At 44.7% G+C, this 17,731-nt stretch overlaps 1 protein-coding gene across 1 annotated transcript in view; it reads left to right on the forward strand.

Annotated features, from left to right (window-relative positions):
- Positions 1 to 17,731, forward strand: part of LOC136841713 (uncharacterized) — a 175,222-nt gene that overhangs the window by 12,766 nt on the left and 144,725 nt on the right. Inside the window, 1 exon segment of the mRNA XM_067108935.1 lies at positions 10,636 to 11,899. Within this exon segment, the coding sequence (XP_066965036.1) occupies positions 10,970 to 11,899 (930 nt within the window). The 5' untranslated portion in view covers positions 10,636 to 10,969.

Here is a 17,731-nt window from a genome sequence, read left to right on the forward strand (position 1 = left end):
AGAGGTTTTGCTCACCCAGGGACCTCAGGCCCCCTGCGTGGGATGTGACTCTCATTCTAAGGAGCCTAACTCATGCATCGTATGAGCCTTTACACGAGTCGTCCGACAGGGATCTGACCCTCGAGACTGTCTTCTTGCTTGCCCTGGCATTGGTGAAGAGAGTTGGCGAACTTCATGGACTTTCCTTTGATGTTAAACACTCGAGGGGATGGGGATCAGCTACGCTCAACTTCGTCCCAGACTTCATAGTGAAGACGCAAAACCCATCAGTCCCTGACACTCAGTTCAAGTCCTTCACGATCCCCTCCCTAGAGGACTTTGTTGGTAATGACCCAGATGAGATGCTACTGTGTCCTGTTAGAGCACTGCAGCCACCTGAAGAGAACTCGCCATCTCTGGCCTGAGTGTCGACGACTCTTCGTTAGCACTGGCTCGACCAAGAAAGAAGTGTCCAAGAACACGATTTCTTTCTGGCTTCATGAGACAATAAGGAGAGCGTATTCTGCTGCTGGAAAAGACAACACCAGTACGCTTTGCCCGAGAGCTTACGAAGTCCACAGCGTTGGTTGGTCCCTCGCATTCCGGAAGAACCTGTTGGTCCCACAGGTTTTGAAGGCGGGGGTGTGATCCCAACAGACCACCTTCACTTCCTTCTGCCTTCGGGATATTGCCCACAAGTCCTTGGACATTTTTTCCTTGGGTCCTGTGGTGGTTGCTCAACAAGTTGTGTAGCTTACCCGGCTCCTCTAATAGGACAGGTTGCGTCTCGCTTAAGGTGTACGGTTGTTGATGGGAGAATGAATGTGGAGTGACTGGCCTCTCTTCCTTCTCTTCATCTCAGCTCTCTTCCTATGGGCAGGGAGTGGACGTGCCGTTACATGCTGGATCTGGCAGTCAATGCAAGTAAGCACTCAGCTAGAGCTTCCGTTCTGTTTCCTTTCAGGATCATAGAAGCAAGCCTGCTCCTTCCTCTAGCAAGGGGAGGAAGGAGATCACAACAATAAAACAAACCCAATGCTTGTATCTGCCGTAATGTCACCGACTATAAAGGTTCTTCCTAGCCTACTTTGCTTGAACTGATGTTTCCTCATTCATGCAAAGGGACCCAGAAGTCTGACAATTGATCTCGCGTTTCTTACAACCCAATCATTTTGTCAGGGGCAGTTTTCCCTTCCTTGTTCTATCGACCAGAAAGGGAACACAAGGTGTAGCGAACTCCAGTCTGTTCATAGAGACTCACTCAGATTCCTCCCTCCAACCAGTGAGTCTTCCTAATGTAAAGGACCGACGGTTTGTATATCATGTCGGAACAAATCATAGTTTTTGAAAGTGAGTTGTATTTTTCCTAACTACAGTATACAAACCTGAGGTCCTTTACATTACATTTCATGCCCACCTCATGCCATCCCTCAATCTGATACCTGGGCTGTAAGGCAAATTGGAATGTTTACATCTGGGCAGATGGGAGACTCCCGCCTCCCGGACTGTAGTTAACTGCCTAACCACCATGTTCGAAAGTTCAATGGTCGTTTCCAGCTTAGCTGAAAGTAATTCCTAATGTAAAGGACCTCAGGTTTGCATAGTTAGGAAAAATACAATTTACTTAAAAAAACTGTGATTTTAACACTACAGTTAGATGACAGGAACCTCTTAATAGGGGTGCCACTGGGCACTCCCATTCCCGATATGCTTCTGTTTTTGGACGCATCAACCGAGGGATGGGGTACACACTTAGTAGAGTTGTTGGTTTTAGGTGTTTAGAGTTGTTGGTTTTAGGTGTTTGGAACCAGAACAACAGACACCTCCTTATCAGTGTCTTAGAACTCAAGGCAGCTTTCTTAGTTTTGCAAGAATGATGGGGCACGCTGTGGTGTTGATGAGAGAATGTGGTGGCAGATAAGCTCAGTCACCAGTCAGGTGATAGGGATGGAATGGTCCTTACACCAAGATATTGTGGAGAGACTCTTTCAAATTATGGGGAATCCCAAACATAGACCTGTTCGTGACCGGGCACAACAGGAAGTTACCAGTGTTCTGCTCAGTTGTGCCAGACCCATGGGCCGCGGTGGAGGACGCTTTCCAGCACCCATGGGACAGCCAAAGAGGCTTATGCCTTCCCTCCATTTTTTCTGATTCATCAGGTGATCAACAGGGTCCTGATCACCCCAAATCTCAGGTTGACTGGTAGCTCCCAAATGGCCACACGCCAAATGGTTTCCTGACCTGCTGGCTCTGTTGTCTGAGTTCTTGAGAGAGATTCACCTGTGGCACAAACTTCTGTGCCAGCCACATGTCGAGAGGCATCACCAGATAGTGAAAGCACTGGCACTTCACGCTTGGAGACTGTCTAGTATCTCCTTCAGTGAGAGGGTTTTTCTGGATGCCCAGCAAAGGAGACGTCTGGACACCTGAGTAAATCCTCAGTGGCTGTGTACCAGGGGAAATGGGCAGTCCTTTGTACTGTAGTTGCTGTCGTCGACAGGCTATCTCTCTGGTTAGAGCTTCTCTTCTTCGTCTTTCTTCACCCAGATAAGCTTCTCTCCTTTTTGGCCATTAAGGGCTATAAAGTTGCCCTTGGCCAGGTCCTTTGGTTGAAAGGAGTCAGTCTCTTGTCCTCGTGGGAGATGGCTATGCTTCTGAGAAGTTCGAGCAGTCTTGCCCACCCAGGGAACTCAGGCCCCCCAAGTGGGATATGATTCTCATCTCAAGAAGCTTAACTCATACTCCATATTAGCTATTGAGAAAGTTGTCAGACAGGGATCTGACTCTTAAAGACTTTTCGTGATTGCCCTGGCTTTGGCAAAGAGATTAGGTGAGCTTCACGGCCTTTCCTTTGATGTTAAGGAGTGGTGGGGATGGGGATCTGTTACGCTTAAGTTTGTCAAGGAATTCGTAGCGAAGACTCAGAATGTGTCAGTCTCTGACACCAGATTTGAATCCTTTTCTATCCCCTCCCTAGAGGACTTTGTAGGTAATGATCGGGATGAGATGTTTCTTTGTCGGTTGGGGTGCTGCAGTACTACCTCGAGATCTCAGCATTTCAGGCCTGAGTGTCAACACCTCTGTGTTAGTACTACTGGCTTGGCCAAGAAAGAGGTGTGTTGTCACGCCAGACCACATTTACCTCATTTTACCCTCGAGAGGTTGCCCACAAGTCCTTGGACACATTTTCCTTGGGCCCTGTGGTGGCTGCCCAACAAGTTGTGTAGCTCACCCAGCTCCCCTGAGGGGACAAGTAGCATCTCATCTAAGGTGGTGTTCGGTAAGCGAGGGAGAATGTGCAAGTGACTGGTCTCCTCCCTTTTCCCTTTTACCTTTCTCTCTCATAGGGCAGAGAGGCAGGTAGCAATCTGTCATCCACTGGACAGACAAGATTTGCAGGTATTTTGTAGATTGCTTGGATGCATGACCCCCTCTCTCTAGACTAGGGGAGAGAGGGATAGACATTGGAACAAACCTATTAGGTTTAATAGCAAGTTTTATTGTCTCCAACACTTTTGGATTCCTCCAAGCCTTCATCGAAGGTAATACAACAAAATCATTACTTTATGCCCTGAAGTCTAGCAGTTGCAACATCCCATAAATCCAACAAGCTAGAGGTGCGGAATTCCTTCCTCAGTTCTTCCAGACCAGGAAGGTATTCCCAGGTGGGGAGAACCAGCCAGTCAGTTCAGAGGTTTGCCTAGACCCCCTCCACCAATGGGTAAATTTCCTATATAAAGAACGAAGCTTTGTATTTGCGTAGGGACAGATAGCAAATTTTTAAAGTAATTTGTATTTATTCCTACACAGTATACAACCGTTGCTCCTTTACAATAGGAATTGCTTACAGCGCAGCTGGAAACGGCTGTTGAACTTTCAAACAAGGTGTTTAGGCAGTTTACTGTCCATTAGGTGGGAGGTCCCGCCCGCCTGGAAGTAAACATTCCAATTTGCTTTCGGCCATCATGCGATGCAAACGTGTGTTACTTCGCTCTCTGCCCTGACTAACGTTGAGCTGTTTTTTCTTGGTGGGATCTTTCCTTCTTTGTTCTGTTTGATTATATGTGTGTTTGTGTTTTATAAGATATGCAAACCCATGAATCAGACAAGCCTATGTGCAAGTCCGCCTACCCCCAGCGTGTGTGTCCTGGGGTTGGCGGTAAGAGATGCGGGAGCTTCCGCTCCTATGTTGATGTTGATCCATACGCCCTCTGTTGGTCATACAGGGGGAGTGTGTGTTCTAGAGACTCTACTTGTACTGTGTTGTTTCTGGTCAGCTGAGCAGTGGGTGAAGTTTGAAGGGAGGAAACGGTATTGGAGGAGGGCTGCCGAGGCATCGTCTGAGGGTTATACACCCCCAACTATGCCTTTGGTGGCTAACCCTTCTTCCTCGTTTCTCTCTCCTGGCAAGCTTCCCTTCTGGCTGTCTCGCCTTTGTCTTCCTCGCTCGCTTCACCTTCCTCACTTGTTTCGATGAGCTTGGAACAACAGGGGAGTGGACGATCAGGAGGACCTCCTCTTGGGGGCCTCTCCTCACTCGGGGGGGGCCGGCAATTTTTCCCTCAGAGTGAGAAGAGTCACCCTCCACTAACCCGATTGTTCCTTCTTCTAGCTTGCCGGTTGAAGCTCTCCTCGGTCATCAGGCGAGTAGTTGCTCCCTCAGCCGAACCTGTTGCTACTTCCCAGGTTTCTGTAGCCAAGCGCTGGAAAGGTTTACCAGTGGACCACACCTTATCCTGTAGTGGTTCTGATTCCGAGCCCAAAGGATGCTGTTGACAGTTTCAGGATTCCTCCAGGCCTTTGAAGAGGCAAATCTTGGATGAACAGCCATCGATTCCTTGTAAGCATCAAAAGGATCAAGAGCCCTCATGCAGCCACTGGGATGATAGAGGGCTCCTGTTGGATACTGAGCTCCCAGCGGCTTGTAAGCGCCCATTGGCTCCCAAGTGCTAATTGGCTCATAAGTGTACCAAGGGATCAACTTCTCCCAAGGGATCAGAGCTCCCAGTGGCTCATAAGCATGCACTGGGATCAGTGTGTGCAGTAGCTCGCAACATCCCATTGGCTTCCAGTTCTCATCCAGTGTTGGAGTACGTGTCTGAGGGTTCCTCTGACTCAGACGTTCCTATTTCAGTGGGTCAACCTGTTTCGGCACCTGTTAAACAAACTTCAAAGACTGTATCCTCTTCTCCTATCGCTGAATGCTCAAAGGCGACCCTAGTACTGGCTCCCCAAGATCCTTCACTGCTCCCCATCCATCAGCAATTGGATATCTTGGGGCTTCTGAAGAAATCTTTGTCTTCTCCTCAGAAACCGGAGAACCACATCAGGACTTGGCACTGTCAGCTATTTCGTCAGGAGAAGAGGAACCTGATAAAGAACAGCCTTCGTCTTCTTACGCATCCCTGTTAAACTACTTCTGTTCTGCTTTCCATCGTACTTTTCCACCGTGGCGCCTTCTCCTCCTCCTAGATCTTCATTCATGTTACAGTTACCAGCAGGCTCGGCTAAACTCCCGAAGATGGCTCTCTCTGATTTCCTTGAAGAAAGTGTTGTTGGGTATTGACTCCTGGTTGTCTGAGAAGAGAGAGTTGGGCAAAACAGTATTTTGCTCACCTCCTTTGTGCCTTTTGAAGAGGAAGTATGTGTTTTATGCAACCAGGGAAGCACCCTCCTTGGGAGTCTGCCTCTTCCCAAGGAGACTTCTCCAGCCTCATTGATCTTGCTCGTAGATCGGCTTTCGACGTGGAGAAGATTATGATTTCTTCCTCTGAGCTCGACCGCCTGGTGAAAGACACCTACAAAGTATTCGAGATCTTCAGTTTCCTCGACTGGACAGTGGGTGCTTTAACAAGAAGATTGAGGATTGTTCTTCTCTACAGGACAATTTCACTGCAGACTGGCTCGGGGTTCTTTTGTGCGCTGATAAGGCGATTAGAGATGGGGCACAAGAATTAGCTGCTCTCTTTTCTACAGGTATATTAAAGAAAAGAGAAATGTGGTGCTCATTCACCACCAAGGGAGTGACTCAGTCCCAGGGATCCTCTAACAAAAGCAGCCTTTTCCCTTGAGTGATGGTGGAACGAGTACCGTAGCTACAGAACTTCAGAAGAAGGCTACACATGATCTTGCTCAATCAACCAAACGACCAAAGGATTCGAGCCATGCCCCTTCGGTATTGTTTAATCCACATCCATTCTCTCCTCCTCATCCACGGCCCTTTCGAGATAGCAGAGGAAGAGCTCCCTCTGGCCCACGCACGAACCCAAGATCCGTTCGTCCCGTTGCATAGAAATCTTCCTCTAGACCAGCCTCAAGCAAGTTAAACTCCGGTCCTTTGTCCCCCAGTAGGTGCCAGATTCCTACATTTTTGGAAGCAGTAGGAAGCCAGGTCAGTAGAGACATGGGTACTTCAAGTACTCAAAGAAGGATATTCTATTCCCTTCAAGGAGAAACCTCCTTTGACGTCCTTTCCCATCGCCTTAAAGCTGTACTCAGAAGGTCGGAGAGGTTTTTGACCCTCTCAAAAGAAGTTGCAGCTCTTCTCCAGAAAAGAGCGATAGAGGAAGTAGAAGACTTATCGTCGGAGGGGTTTTACAACTGCCTTTTCCTAGTCCCCAAGGCATCGGGGTGCTGGAGACTGGTTCTGATGTAAGCGCCTTGAACTTTTTCGTTCGAACCACAAAGTTCAAGATGCAGACGAACAGCTCAGTTCTCTCTGCAGTTCATCCGGGAGACTGGATGGTCTCCATAGACATGAGAGATGTGTACAGTACTTTCATATCCCAATATGCCAAGATTCCAGGAAATTCCTGAGATTTGTATTCCAGAACAGGGTTTTCCAATTTCGGGCTCTGTGCTTCGGGTTGTCCACAGCCCCTCAAGTCTTCACCAGAGCACTTTCCCCCTTTGTCACAATGGCTTCACCTGATGGGTGTGAGAGTATGCCTATTTCTGGATGACTGACTCCTAAGAATGCTAACTCCTTCATAAAGCAAAGAGTTTTCACCAAGTCCTCCACACATTTCTCTCTTGCCGCAGACCTGAGAAGCCAGTCGTCCAGGTAGCAGGAGATATTTATTCCAAGAAGGTGAAGCCATTTGGTGTGGGGCCATGGACAGGCTGAGGCACAGTGCCTGAAACTGGAGAACTTTCCCTTGGAACACAAATTGTAGAAATTTTCTGGAGTCCTGATGTATTGGAACATGAAAGTAAGCATCTTGCATGTCCAGGGTGATCATCCAGTCCCCTTGATGGATGGCTGACATGACTGACTGATTCGTCTCCATGTGAAGTTTTGTCTTTATGACAAACTGATTTAGGGCACTGACGTCCAGGACGGGCCTCCAGCTCCCCGATGCTTTGGGGACTACAAAGAGTCCGTTATAAAACCCTTCCGACTCTTGATCCACCGCCCCTTTGTGCAGAAGGGATTCTGCTTCTCATGAAAGAGCCACAAATGTCTCAGAATCTGCCGAATAAGCTGGTAATACAGTTGGCGCTTTGGATAAAGGAGGGTTCTCCGTGAAAGGAATGGCATAACCTTCTTTCAGTACCTTGACCACCCAAGGTTCTGCACCTCTTTGACTTCATTCCTTCCAAAAGAGGGGCAGTCTGGCTCCTGCCAGAGCACGAAGGACTAGATCTTCACTTCTTGGTTCCTGATTTGAAGGTCGATTTCTTAATCGATCTTGAGGGAGGTCGCAGATTCGTGCGAGGTCAGGGTTGGATCTTCTGCCTACCTCCATGAAAGGGCTGGGATTGGAGGGGAGAGAATGACTTCATAGTCATGGTCGGGGAGTCTCTGGGACATTTGGTGGATTGTGCGAGTACAGTAGATCATTGGTAGACTTCTTCTGAAGCGATGTCAAGATCTCCTGCACTAAGTCTTGTGGGAACAAATGAGCTTTGTCCAGAGATGAGAACAACAGAGCCGACTTATGGGTAGTGGTCACCCCTTTGGTAGTGAACGAACACCACAACTCTCTCTTCTTAAGGACACACATTGAAAAAAGAGAGGCGAGTTCTGTTGAACTGTCCCTTACTGCCTTGTTGGCACACGACAGTACTCCCAATCAGTCTGTTGCGAAATCCTCTGCCAGCACAGGAAAATCCTCAGTCTTTTTGGTCAATGCACCAATAGTCCAGTCAAGGAAGCTATTTACTTCTAAAATCTTAGATAAGTCCCTGGTCAGATGGTCTAGCTCGCAGGAGAACATCACTTTCACTGAGGAAAAGGCCGATCAACTTGTTGCATCTACCAAACCAGAGAAGTCCTCCTGGGAGGAGGCAGAAACCCCCAGAGAAGGAGCTTCTCCAGTTTCATGAAAGCGGTAGCTTCTCTTGACCAACTTACAGAGCGGAAAAGCAAAAGCCACTTTACCCTGATCCCTCTTAGAGGCCAACCAGATGTCTATCTCTCGAAGCACCTTCTCGGCGGATGGGGAGAGCACTAACTTCGGCAGTTTCGCATTATCTGACAGAAGTTCCCTCATCAGGGAAGTTGAAGCAGGAGATACCAGAGCAGCAGAAGTGAAGAAATCCAAGGAATTATCGAGAAAATATCTTAATAAGACAGAGTAGGATGACGAAGGGGAGGAATCCTGCCCTACATCCTCATCATTGGAAGAGACTGGCGAAAAGAAGTGTCTTTCGACTTGGCGACAGTTGGGTTCTTCTTCAAGAAAGACATTAAGTCATCTAATTGTCATTTAAGAGGCGCAAGCAAAGAATCTTCTTGAGTCGAAGAATGCACTAGCAAATGAGGTGCGACTGGTGCAAAGTCGGCGCGGGGTGTCACCTGACACCCTGAGGTTGGTGCTGAACACTCAGTTGAATGAGACTGTTTAATAGGGTCTTGATGAAGAAGAAGGTCGACCAAGAGGTTCTTCTAGACATTTAGCAGTCAAGAATGGGCAATCCAAATAAGAGATGGACTTCGGACTGTCCCAGGTCGATGGAGTCGGACGAGCAGAAGATGTAGAAGGAGGCACGGCGAAACTGTATGAGGGCTGAGGACTCACATTAGCCTCCTTGTATTTCTTGACAGGAGGGGAGCTGTCCGCTGCTGTGGAGAGTCTCTTCAAAGGTTGGGAGACGGAAGGTACATGCCGTTGACGTCTCGCTTCCGCCAAAGCGCTTTCCAAATCCGGCAACAGATGATGAACACTGAAGGAGACGCCTTTCCAGTGGCGCTCTGTCACAGCCTGGGACTGTGCAACAGGCTCAACGGAGGTGGTGACTGCCCGTGGGCAAATTCCACCGGCCTCCCTTGGACCTTTGGTATGTCTTCTCCCTGGTGTTGGGGGAGCGGGACAGGGACCTTTGTCTAGGAGCACCAGTGGGACAGGCAGCCACTTCCTCAACAATGCACTACTCTAACATTTTGCACATTGCCTTTTTCCATGAAGGCTCTAAAAGGAGAACCCAACTCCATCACTGTGTTAGCTAAAAACTCGAACTTTTTGTCAAACTTTGATTTGAGGCTGGCAATGGTGTCATGATCGGGAGCACGGGAACCTGGAACAGGAGTACATGGAATAGGAGTAGAAGGGCTGAGGGTAGGTGACAATACAGGAATCTTAGGAAAAGACAGAATTATCTTCAACAAGATCTGCTACTTCTACAGGTTCTAAGCTGGCTTTATTTCTGGCCCTAATAGCTGCCTTCCTCTTTCTGTCTTTGTCCATTTTGTCTTGATGAGACCTAAAGACTTTCTACTGTTTATCGTCCCAATCTTTGCATTCTAAACAAGTATGTTCCCATCAGAAATTTGCCCTCTAAATTTCGCACTCTTTGTGTGAGTCATAACAAGACTTTGCCACCCTAGTCTTGCAACCTTCGATGTAAAACTAACTCTTGAAGAGCTAGAGTCAGACATCCTAAATCCAGTTAAATAAGTTAACCAAGGCTAATCAGCTGATTAAGATTCATGCGCTACAATGAAACTTGAGTACTTCACCAAGACTCTGGAAAACCATCCAAAAACGATGAAGCAGGCCTCAATGAACCACTGATCTTACTCGGGAGCCGGCAGAAAACGAATTGAAGCTCTCTGCTTAGTTGTTCCCCACAGTCCCCGATAGTGGGCGGGGCACGTACCTACACCAAAACAAATGCTAGCGCTACTGCGAATTTTGAATTTTTAGGCTGCCACAGGTAGGAAGCTCATAGCTATGTAATTACTTGGTAAGTTATTTACATAAAAATACAAATATATGAAATTAAATTTATTTTTCCTCCTCCCCACTCAAGTGGACAGAGGAAAACTAAAAACAATTGACATTCGAACCAGTGGTTCACCCAGTGGGGATGGGTGTAAAGACAGTACAGTATAGAATGAACAATCCAGTTCATAATTACTTAATTTCTTATGCTGTGTCTCACTCTGCCATCCCCCACTGGCACAGGGAATTCACCTGTCATAATAGAGAGGTAAGTATTTAAAAAATGAATTTGATTTTTGAAATTTATATATTTTTTGGGCAAACAAGCTGTCAAACAGACAAAAAGTTGAACACACAAATTAATACATAACCTCTGTCCAACTAAGATGGTAGGTGTGATTATGAGTTGTGCAGTATACTTATATTGAAGTTGTACAGGAAATTTTATATATAGGTTTCTAGGCTAATGTTTTTTCTTTCTTTTCAGGAATAAACCTTTGAAGAACTCCTGAGTGATCTTGACAAGGAAATGAAGAAAAAAATACATATCTGCACCATAAATGGAACAAGTCAAAGAATTATGGGTCATTTAGTGATAAAACCTTCAATGAAGTACCAGTAGTTACTCTTATAGTTAAGATAGAGTACAGAGAATTTCAGAACATGACACTCATCACTTTTTGTATCTGCCAGATCATACCCAGTCAGCAGGCTTTGTTGATTGGTTGATTTTTATGTAATATCAATGGACATTGAGAGTATAGTACAGTACAGTATTTCAGTATTGTAGCCATTCTATAACACAGCTGCTTTAGCATCCCATGATGAATCCCCAAATGCAATTTAACTTGTCACACATCATTGGGCAAGCTGTAGATGTTACAAATTATACAACATTTCAGCACCATATACATGGCTATGGTAACATAAGCAGTATTAGCAACATCAGTAATAATGGTAGTAACCCTCAGGCAGCCGGGGCTCAGCCAGTTCCTGTTCAGAATGTTGAAGTGCCTACTGTGTCTGTTCCCCCAGGTACAGGAGTACTAGCCCTGAGTTATGCACAGCAGCAACAGCCAGCTCCTATGCAATCTTACCATGCTGTGTTTAACAGCATGACAGTGACACATGTTGCACCTCAAGTCCCCGCACCACAAGTCCAGTATTTTTCATATGACTCGCCTTGTGTTACTTTAAGGCCACATGTGCATTCTCAAGTAACTCACCAGGTACCTCCCACACATGTAATGAATGCTCAGGGACCTGCAAAGTACAACAGCTGTTCTTTGCCTTTCCAGAATTTAAATTCAGTTGAGCCTGATAGTGGGGCAGCAAGTACTTTGCAGGCAGAAACCATTGGTAATTGTAGTGCTGAAGTGAATGAAGTTCGTCTGGAAAATAGGAAGAGGAGGAGGAAGGAAGGCATTAATGCAAAATGTGAAAGGAAGACACGAAGAAATCGAGGTGAGGCTTACGTAAGTGCATCTGGAAAACATGTAGAGGCAAAACAATATGTTGAGAGAGATTGTTCTTGTAAAAATAAATGTATATTAAAATTAGGGACTACTGAAGATCGGGAAAATATTTTCAAAAAATTTTGGGCCATCGGGAACTTTTCCCAGCAGAATGCTTATCTTATAGAAAATGTGACATTAGTCCCAAGTGAAGGCAAGAAACGCAAGATTCCATCATCAGAGGAAGAGGAAAAGAATCTGAAAACTGTGAAGAGAATTTACCAAGTTAAGTTGTCAGTAAGTAAGACTTGATTGTTACTTTGAGGTTTTAATGAAATCCTTTACCTCTTCAGTGTTTTGTATATGTTATGGTACCGTACTGTATATGGGTATGTTAACAAGATAAAGTCATCATTACTAATGATACTTTCATGTAAGTTTAGTGAGAAGCTTTGTTTGTTTCTACACAAATAAAAACTTTTTCTTACATAGGGATTTTGCTTGTGAGCACAAGCTGGAATGGCCACTCAAACTTATTGACAAGGTAGTCAACTACTGACAGGTAGGGGAAGCCCCGCCCACCTGTCAGTCTGCATTCCACTTTGCTTCTGGCCACCGTCAAGTCCAGGCATCTTTCATGACTCTCTGCCCGACTTTTGTCATTTGAACTTTTGTTGATTAAACTTGAGTATTCCTTTTACATTTTTGTGTGTTTGTATTGCGTTTTGGGAACCCATTGGTCAAATGTACCTTTTTGCAAGGAATTTAGTTTGGTTTTTCCTTGCCACAGTGAATACTGTTTTCATTGGACATGTAACAACTTCTGGTAGTTACACAACAGCTGTTTCATTCTGCAATGTACCTACTAATATAGTTACCTTTCAGGTGCAGTATTAGCCACTTGAAAGTTCAGTGACAGTAAGGTTTACCTTATTTAAGGTAATCCAGCTATCACAGCCTTCCTTTGCATTCATTGGAAATGGGTAGTCGTCCCCTCAGTCGCACCTGTGTCGTCCCAGGTGTCGACAAAAGGCAGTCGCTGGAAAGGCATGCCTAGTGTGCATCATGTCTTGTCTAGTTTTGGGGATTCTAACCCTTCTCACGGGCGCCAGTGGAGATTCTCGGATGAATCTTGTCCATTGAAAAGGCACGCGCCTCTCAGGGACCAGTCCCCTCAGTCATACGGCAAGAGGTTCAGGGAACGATCTGGTAGTGCGCAGCTGTCGTGCAGCAAATGGGACAGTCCTGAGCATTTTTCTCAGCCAGTAACTCCCAGACCATTGTCAGTGTCCAGTAAACGGACCAGTTCTTCAGCCAATCGGGAACCTTCTTGTGATAGTTCACGTTCATCTTTTGAGTGCCCATCTGGGATCGAGGACCTTCCTTGGCAGCCAAGCGCTCATTGGCAGCCGAGCGCCCATTGACAGCCAAGTGCCCAGTAGTGACCAAGCGTTCACTAGTAGCTGAGTGCCCAGAAGAGAAGCACCCAGTAGCACACACACCGGTTGGCGCCCAAGAACCCATTGGCGCCAACTCACTCTCCTACAGTTGAGCGCCCGGATTGTTTGGCACCTGCTCCTGTTTTGCTGACTTCTTCATTGAAACGCCCATTTTCTTCACCTCCTCATTTGACATCTGCATCGTCAACTCCCAGTTTGGGCCCTTCCTTGGCACTGCTGCAGAAGCAGTTAAACAATATTTTGGGTATTCTTAAGAAGTCGACTTCTTCCTCAGTAGCACCTGAAGATCCCTCACTGTCCCCGGTCTCATCAGTGGTGGAAGATTTAGGACAGGACTCCACCCCATCGGCTTATGTTGCCTTACTGAATTATTTACTGGATAATTTTCCAGATTTCTTCGCTCCAGCAGCCCCTTCTTTTCCGGCTTCCTCATTTATGATGAGTAACCCACCCAGGGATTCATCTAGACTTCCTAATGTGGTTTTATCACCGTCTAAGAAGGCTATGGGAGAAGTGAATAACTGGCTTTCAGAGAAAAGATGCCAGGGCAAGGTATGCTTTAGTATTCTGCCTTCCCTTCTTTTGGCCAGGAGATATACTGTAGGTCATATGGGACTGGAGAGGCCCCCTCCTTGGGAGTGGCTGCCTCCTCCCAGGGGGAATTCTTTGGTCTCATTGATTCGGCCAGTAGGTCAGCTTTTGCTTTGGCAAAGACTATGTTCTCTGCGTTGGAGATTGGCCATTTACTCAAGAACACATTCAAAGTGTTTGAAGTTTTTAGTTTTCTGGATTGGTCCATAGGGGCCTTGGCAAAGAAGATCAGAGATCTGGATCTTCCTCAGGATGTTGCTGCTGATTGGAGGAGTGTTCTCTCCTGCACCGGTAAAGCGGTCAGAGACAGTTCTTTGGAGATTTCTTCCCTTCTGGCCCGTGGGGGCCAGACTCCAGCTTTTTTGGGAAAGTTGGAGAATGAAAGGGCCAGGTCAATGGGTGATCAAAGTATTAAGGGAAGGGTATTCTATCTCCTTCAAAGAGAAACCTCCCTTATCTAGCTCTCCTATCAAATTGGCAGCTTACTCCGTAGGATCAATGAAGTATTTAGCCCTCTCGGAAGAAGTGTTGTCAATCCTCAACAAGAAGGTGATAGAAGTGGTGGAGAATATTGGGCCCAAGGGCTTTTACAACAGGCTTTTTGTAGTACCAAAAGCCACGGGAGGATGGAGACCGGTAGTATACTTGCTGTGAGCACACTAAACTTTTACACAACGAAAACGAAGTTCCGTATAGAAATGGCTTAGTCTGTTCTATCATCCATTCGTCGAGGGGACTGGATGATATCTCATTCCTATTCAGCAAGAATCAAGTATTCCAGTTTCAAGTGCAATGTTTCTGCCTGTCAACAGCACCACAGGTGTTCACCTGGGTTTTCGCCCCATTAGCCAATTTGCTTCATCTGCTGGGAGTGAATATTTCCCTATACCTGGATGATTGGCTGATTTGTTTGCCCATGAGAGAGAGGTGCATGGAGGACCTTCAAAGAACTTTGCTTTTGACACAGGATCTAGGTTTGCTGTTGAACCTTCAAAAATTCCAACTGACTCCTCAACAGATTCTATATTTGGGGATGAAGATTGACTCTCAGAATTTCAGGCTTCTCCATTCCCCAAAAGAATAGAAGCCTGTCTGAAGAAAGTCAACCTTTTCCTTTCCCTACAGAAGTATTCAGCCACTCAATGGATGAGTCTCCTGGGCACTCTGTCGTCGATTGAACAGTTTGTGAGGTTGGGAAGGCTGCATATGAGGCCTCTGCAATTCTTTTTAAGAGTCAGTTGGGATTGCAAGATAAATCAAGACTTGCGCATTTTCCCAATAACACAAGAGACAAAGGAGGACCTGTGTTGGTGAACCCCGACCTAGACTTCTTCTCCGATGTGTCGGACCTAGGTTGGGGAGCTCTCCTGGAGGAAAAGAAGTTTAGGGAGTTTTGTCCCAACACGGGAAAAATCTTCATGTAAACATCAAGAGACTAAAAGTTATCCATTTGGGACTGCAACACTTTGCAAGAGAGGTAGTCGACCCTCATTAACCTGGATACCGGATAAGACGGACACTGAAGAGGGTCAGCCGATTTAAAATACGTAATATTCGACCACGATTTATGATAGTTACTGTTCCTCTTCCCGTCGCGTACCATTTTCCTTTTTATTTACTAACAGTAAATAAAAAACTTTTCATTTATATTTTTATTTTATATATACTGTACTGTTCTGTATTTATACTGTACTGAACTGAAATGCTTTTAACTTGTAGCCAATTTAACTTGCGCACGGTATGTACCGTCATTAAGAAATGATATTGTATGGAGTGGTAGGAAGTATCGTAGCCAGTCACTGAGCATTAACAGTTTTACCTATCTGCTGCCTGACTGGTAGCTACAGTACGATGCTTTGTATGTTTTTTAGGAAAGAAAAGAAATGACAAAGTAAATTTTACGAAGACAAAAGCCGAGTTGCTGAACAATACTTGTGTTTACGTGGCAAATGACATGAGAGAGAGAGAGAATTGCCAGTTTCTTCTATGCAGTGTAATTCTATATATTTTGTTACTGAAGCATCTCTGAACCAGCAATTTTGCACTCAAAGTACTATAAGAAGGAATTCATTCTATTCTTCATGTAACCAGTAAAATACATACAGTATTAAAAACTACGTTTCGTATTCAAAACACATGCACTTATGTCATGGTCACCTTCTCTGAGCAAAAGCTCTTTCTCAGAAAGAATACAGCTAAAATCTGATTGGCTGGCTGGTTGTCATGAGGATCTGCTAGCCAATGACAGCCCTCTACTTCTGTTCTATTAATAGACATGTCGTGACAGCACTAAGTTTGAACGTTGCCATGATCATGATTATTTGACTGCTGATGGCAAAAATTACTCAATAATTTGCTTTATATAATTATTTCTTCATGAAAACATGAATTCAACAATAATGTTAATTTTATTATAGTGGTATGAAAAATCCAACAGCAGTCTGTTGTGGTGATGCGTCATCATTTGCGAATCCTATTCCTGGACCGTCCTCAGATTTATGACTGTAAACTGATTACGACATCAGTAACAATAAAAACAACCCTCTCCAAGATCGATATGATGAAATGTATTTAGTCTTACTTATCGTTAAAATTCACAAGTTTAATTGCAATCATTTTGATCATGTATATTTTTGTTTTACGGAATATTTTTGTTGAAAGCAAAATGTGTTAGTGAACTTGTGGTCTTAATTGTCCCACTATTTTATTACTGATGATCTTAATCATCTCACATTTATTTAACAGTATATTAATATAGATAATAATAAACTATAATGAATAAATAACTAAAATAAAAAAACATGAAAAAGGAAAAATCTTACTCTTCATTTTGGAGGCCACTCCATTTTACTTAATAATTATGCATTTATGTCTCGGCCTAGGCATCTACATATGTGGCTGAATTCTATAATTTTTATCAAGTTTTATTCTTCATTTTTCATCTTTTACCATGAGCTTTAATTCATACATTTCTGCATTGGCTTATTATCCATACTCTATAAAAATAATGAGCTATAGTATATTTATAGGTATATATATATATATATATATAAAATATATATATATTGTTACGTGGGTGTCTTGGCCGATCAGTTATTGGTTAATTTACGTAAAGTTCCACGGCCCTGCATGCCAAGAATACACGTAACCTGTCTCTTGAAGCCACGAGTTAACCTCAAAGACAGACGTTAATTAATCAAAGGTCGCCAGTTAAGGGGTAATTAACCTTAACAAAGAATATTCAAGGAATAAAGACTTTATGATAAACGTCACCAACTGTGGACGCAGAAAAATCTATACTTGTTAAGATGGTATTAAATACAAAAAAAACACAACGGTTCTCCCCAAACAAGGAGCGGTAGGCATAACGAATACCAGAGTATTAAAAATGACTTGCTTGCCTAAATCCCCGAGACTTACTGGGACAATTCGGCTAACGCTAAACAATATAATAATTTGACTTAATCTAGACTTTGTACCAGCGATTACCCTAAATGGTGGCTGGAGAATGAAACAAAGAAAGATTGGGAAATACAGAAAGAGGATAAAAGAATGGACGAAGTTTCGAACAGCACACAGACTTTACCTTAAGGACAAAGCGTTGTCGCGCATACAACAGACGTGCTGAAGTTTGTGTAGTGTTTCTTGCTCCACCATTCACTAATAAAATAATAGACAAAGGCGGTGACAGAGCCACCTTCCAGACGTCTGCTCGATTCGGCGGCTAATTTCTCTCTGTCTGTTCTCTGACCGGCCTAGGTCAAAAACAGGCCTACAGTCATGCCCTAGGCGTCTACGCTCTGTTAAAAACATTCGCCAAGAGAGACAGGTAGAAAGGAAAAAAGGACTTTAGGACCACCTATTTTTAAGGCTGATATGGAAATTTTCCTATAGGGGGAAATGCCTAAATGCTACCTGTTCCTTTCTCCACGCGAACGTTACAATTTAAATTTGCCTACTTGATTTGGCCGCTACAACGGACGTTGGTTCCTCTGATAGAACTACAAAGAAATACATAGAGGGCAAACAGCAGTAATATTTATAAAATATATATATATATATATATATATATATATAT

Source organism: Macrobrachium rosenbergii, chromosome 9, assembly GCF_040412425.1.
Source record: "Macrobrachium rosenbergii isolate ZJJX-2024 chromosome 9, ASM4041242v1, whole genome shotgun sequence".
NCBI classification, from domain to species: Eukaryota; Metazoa; Arthropoda; class Malacostraca; order Decapoda; family Palaemonidae; genus Macrobrachium; species Macrobrachium rosenbergii.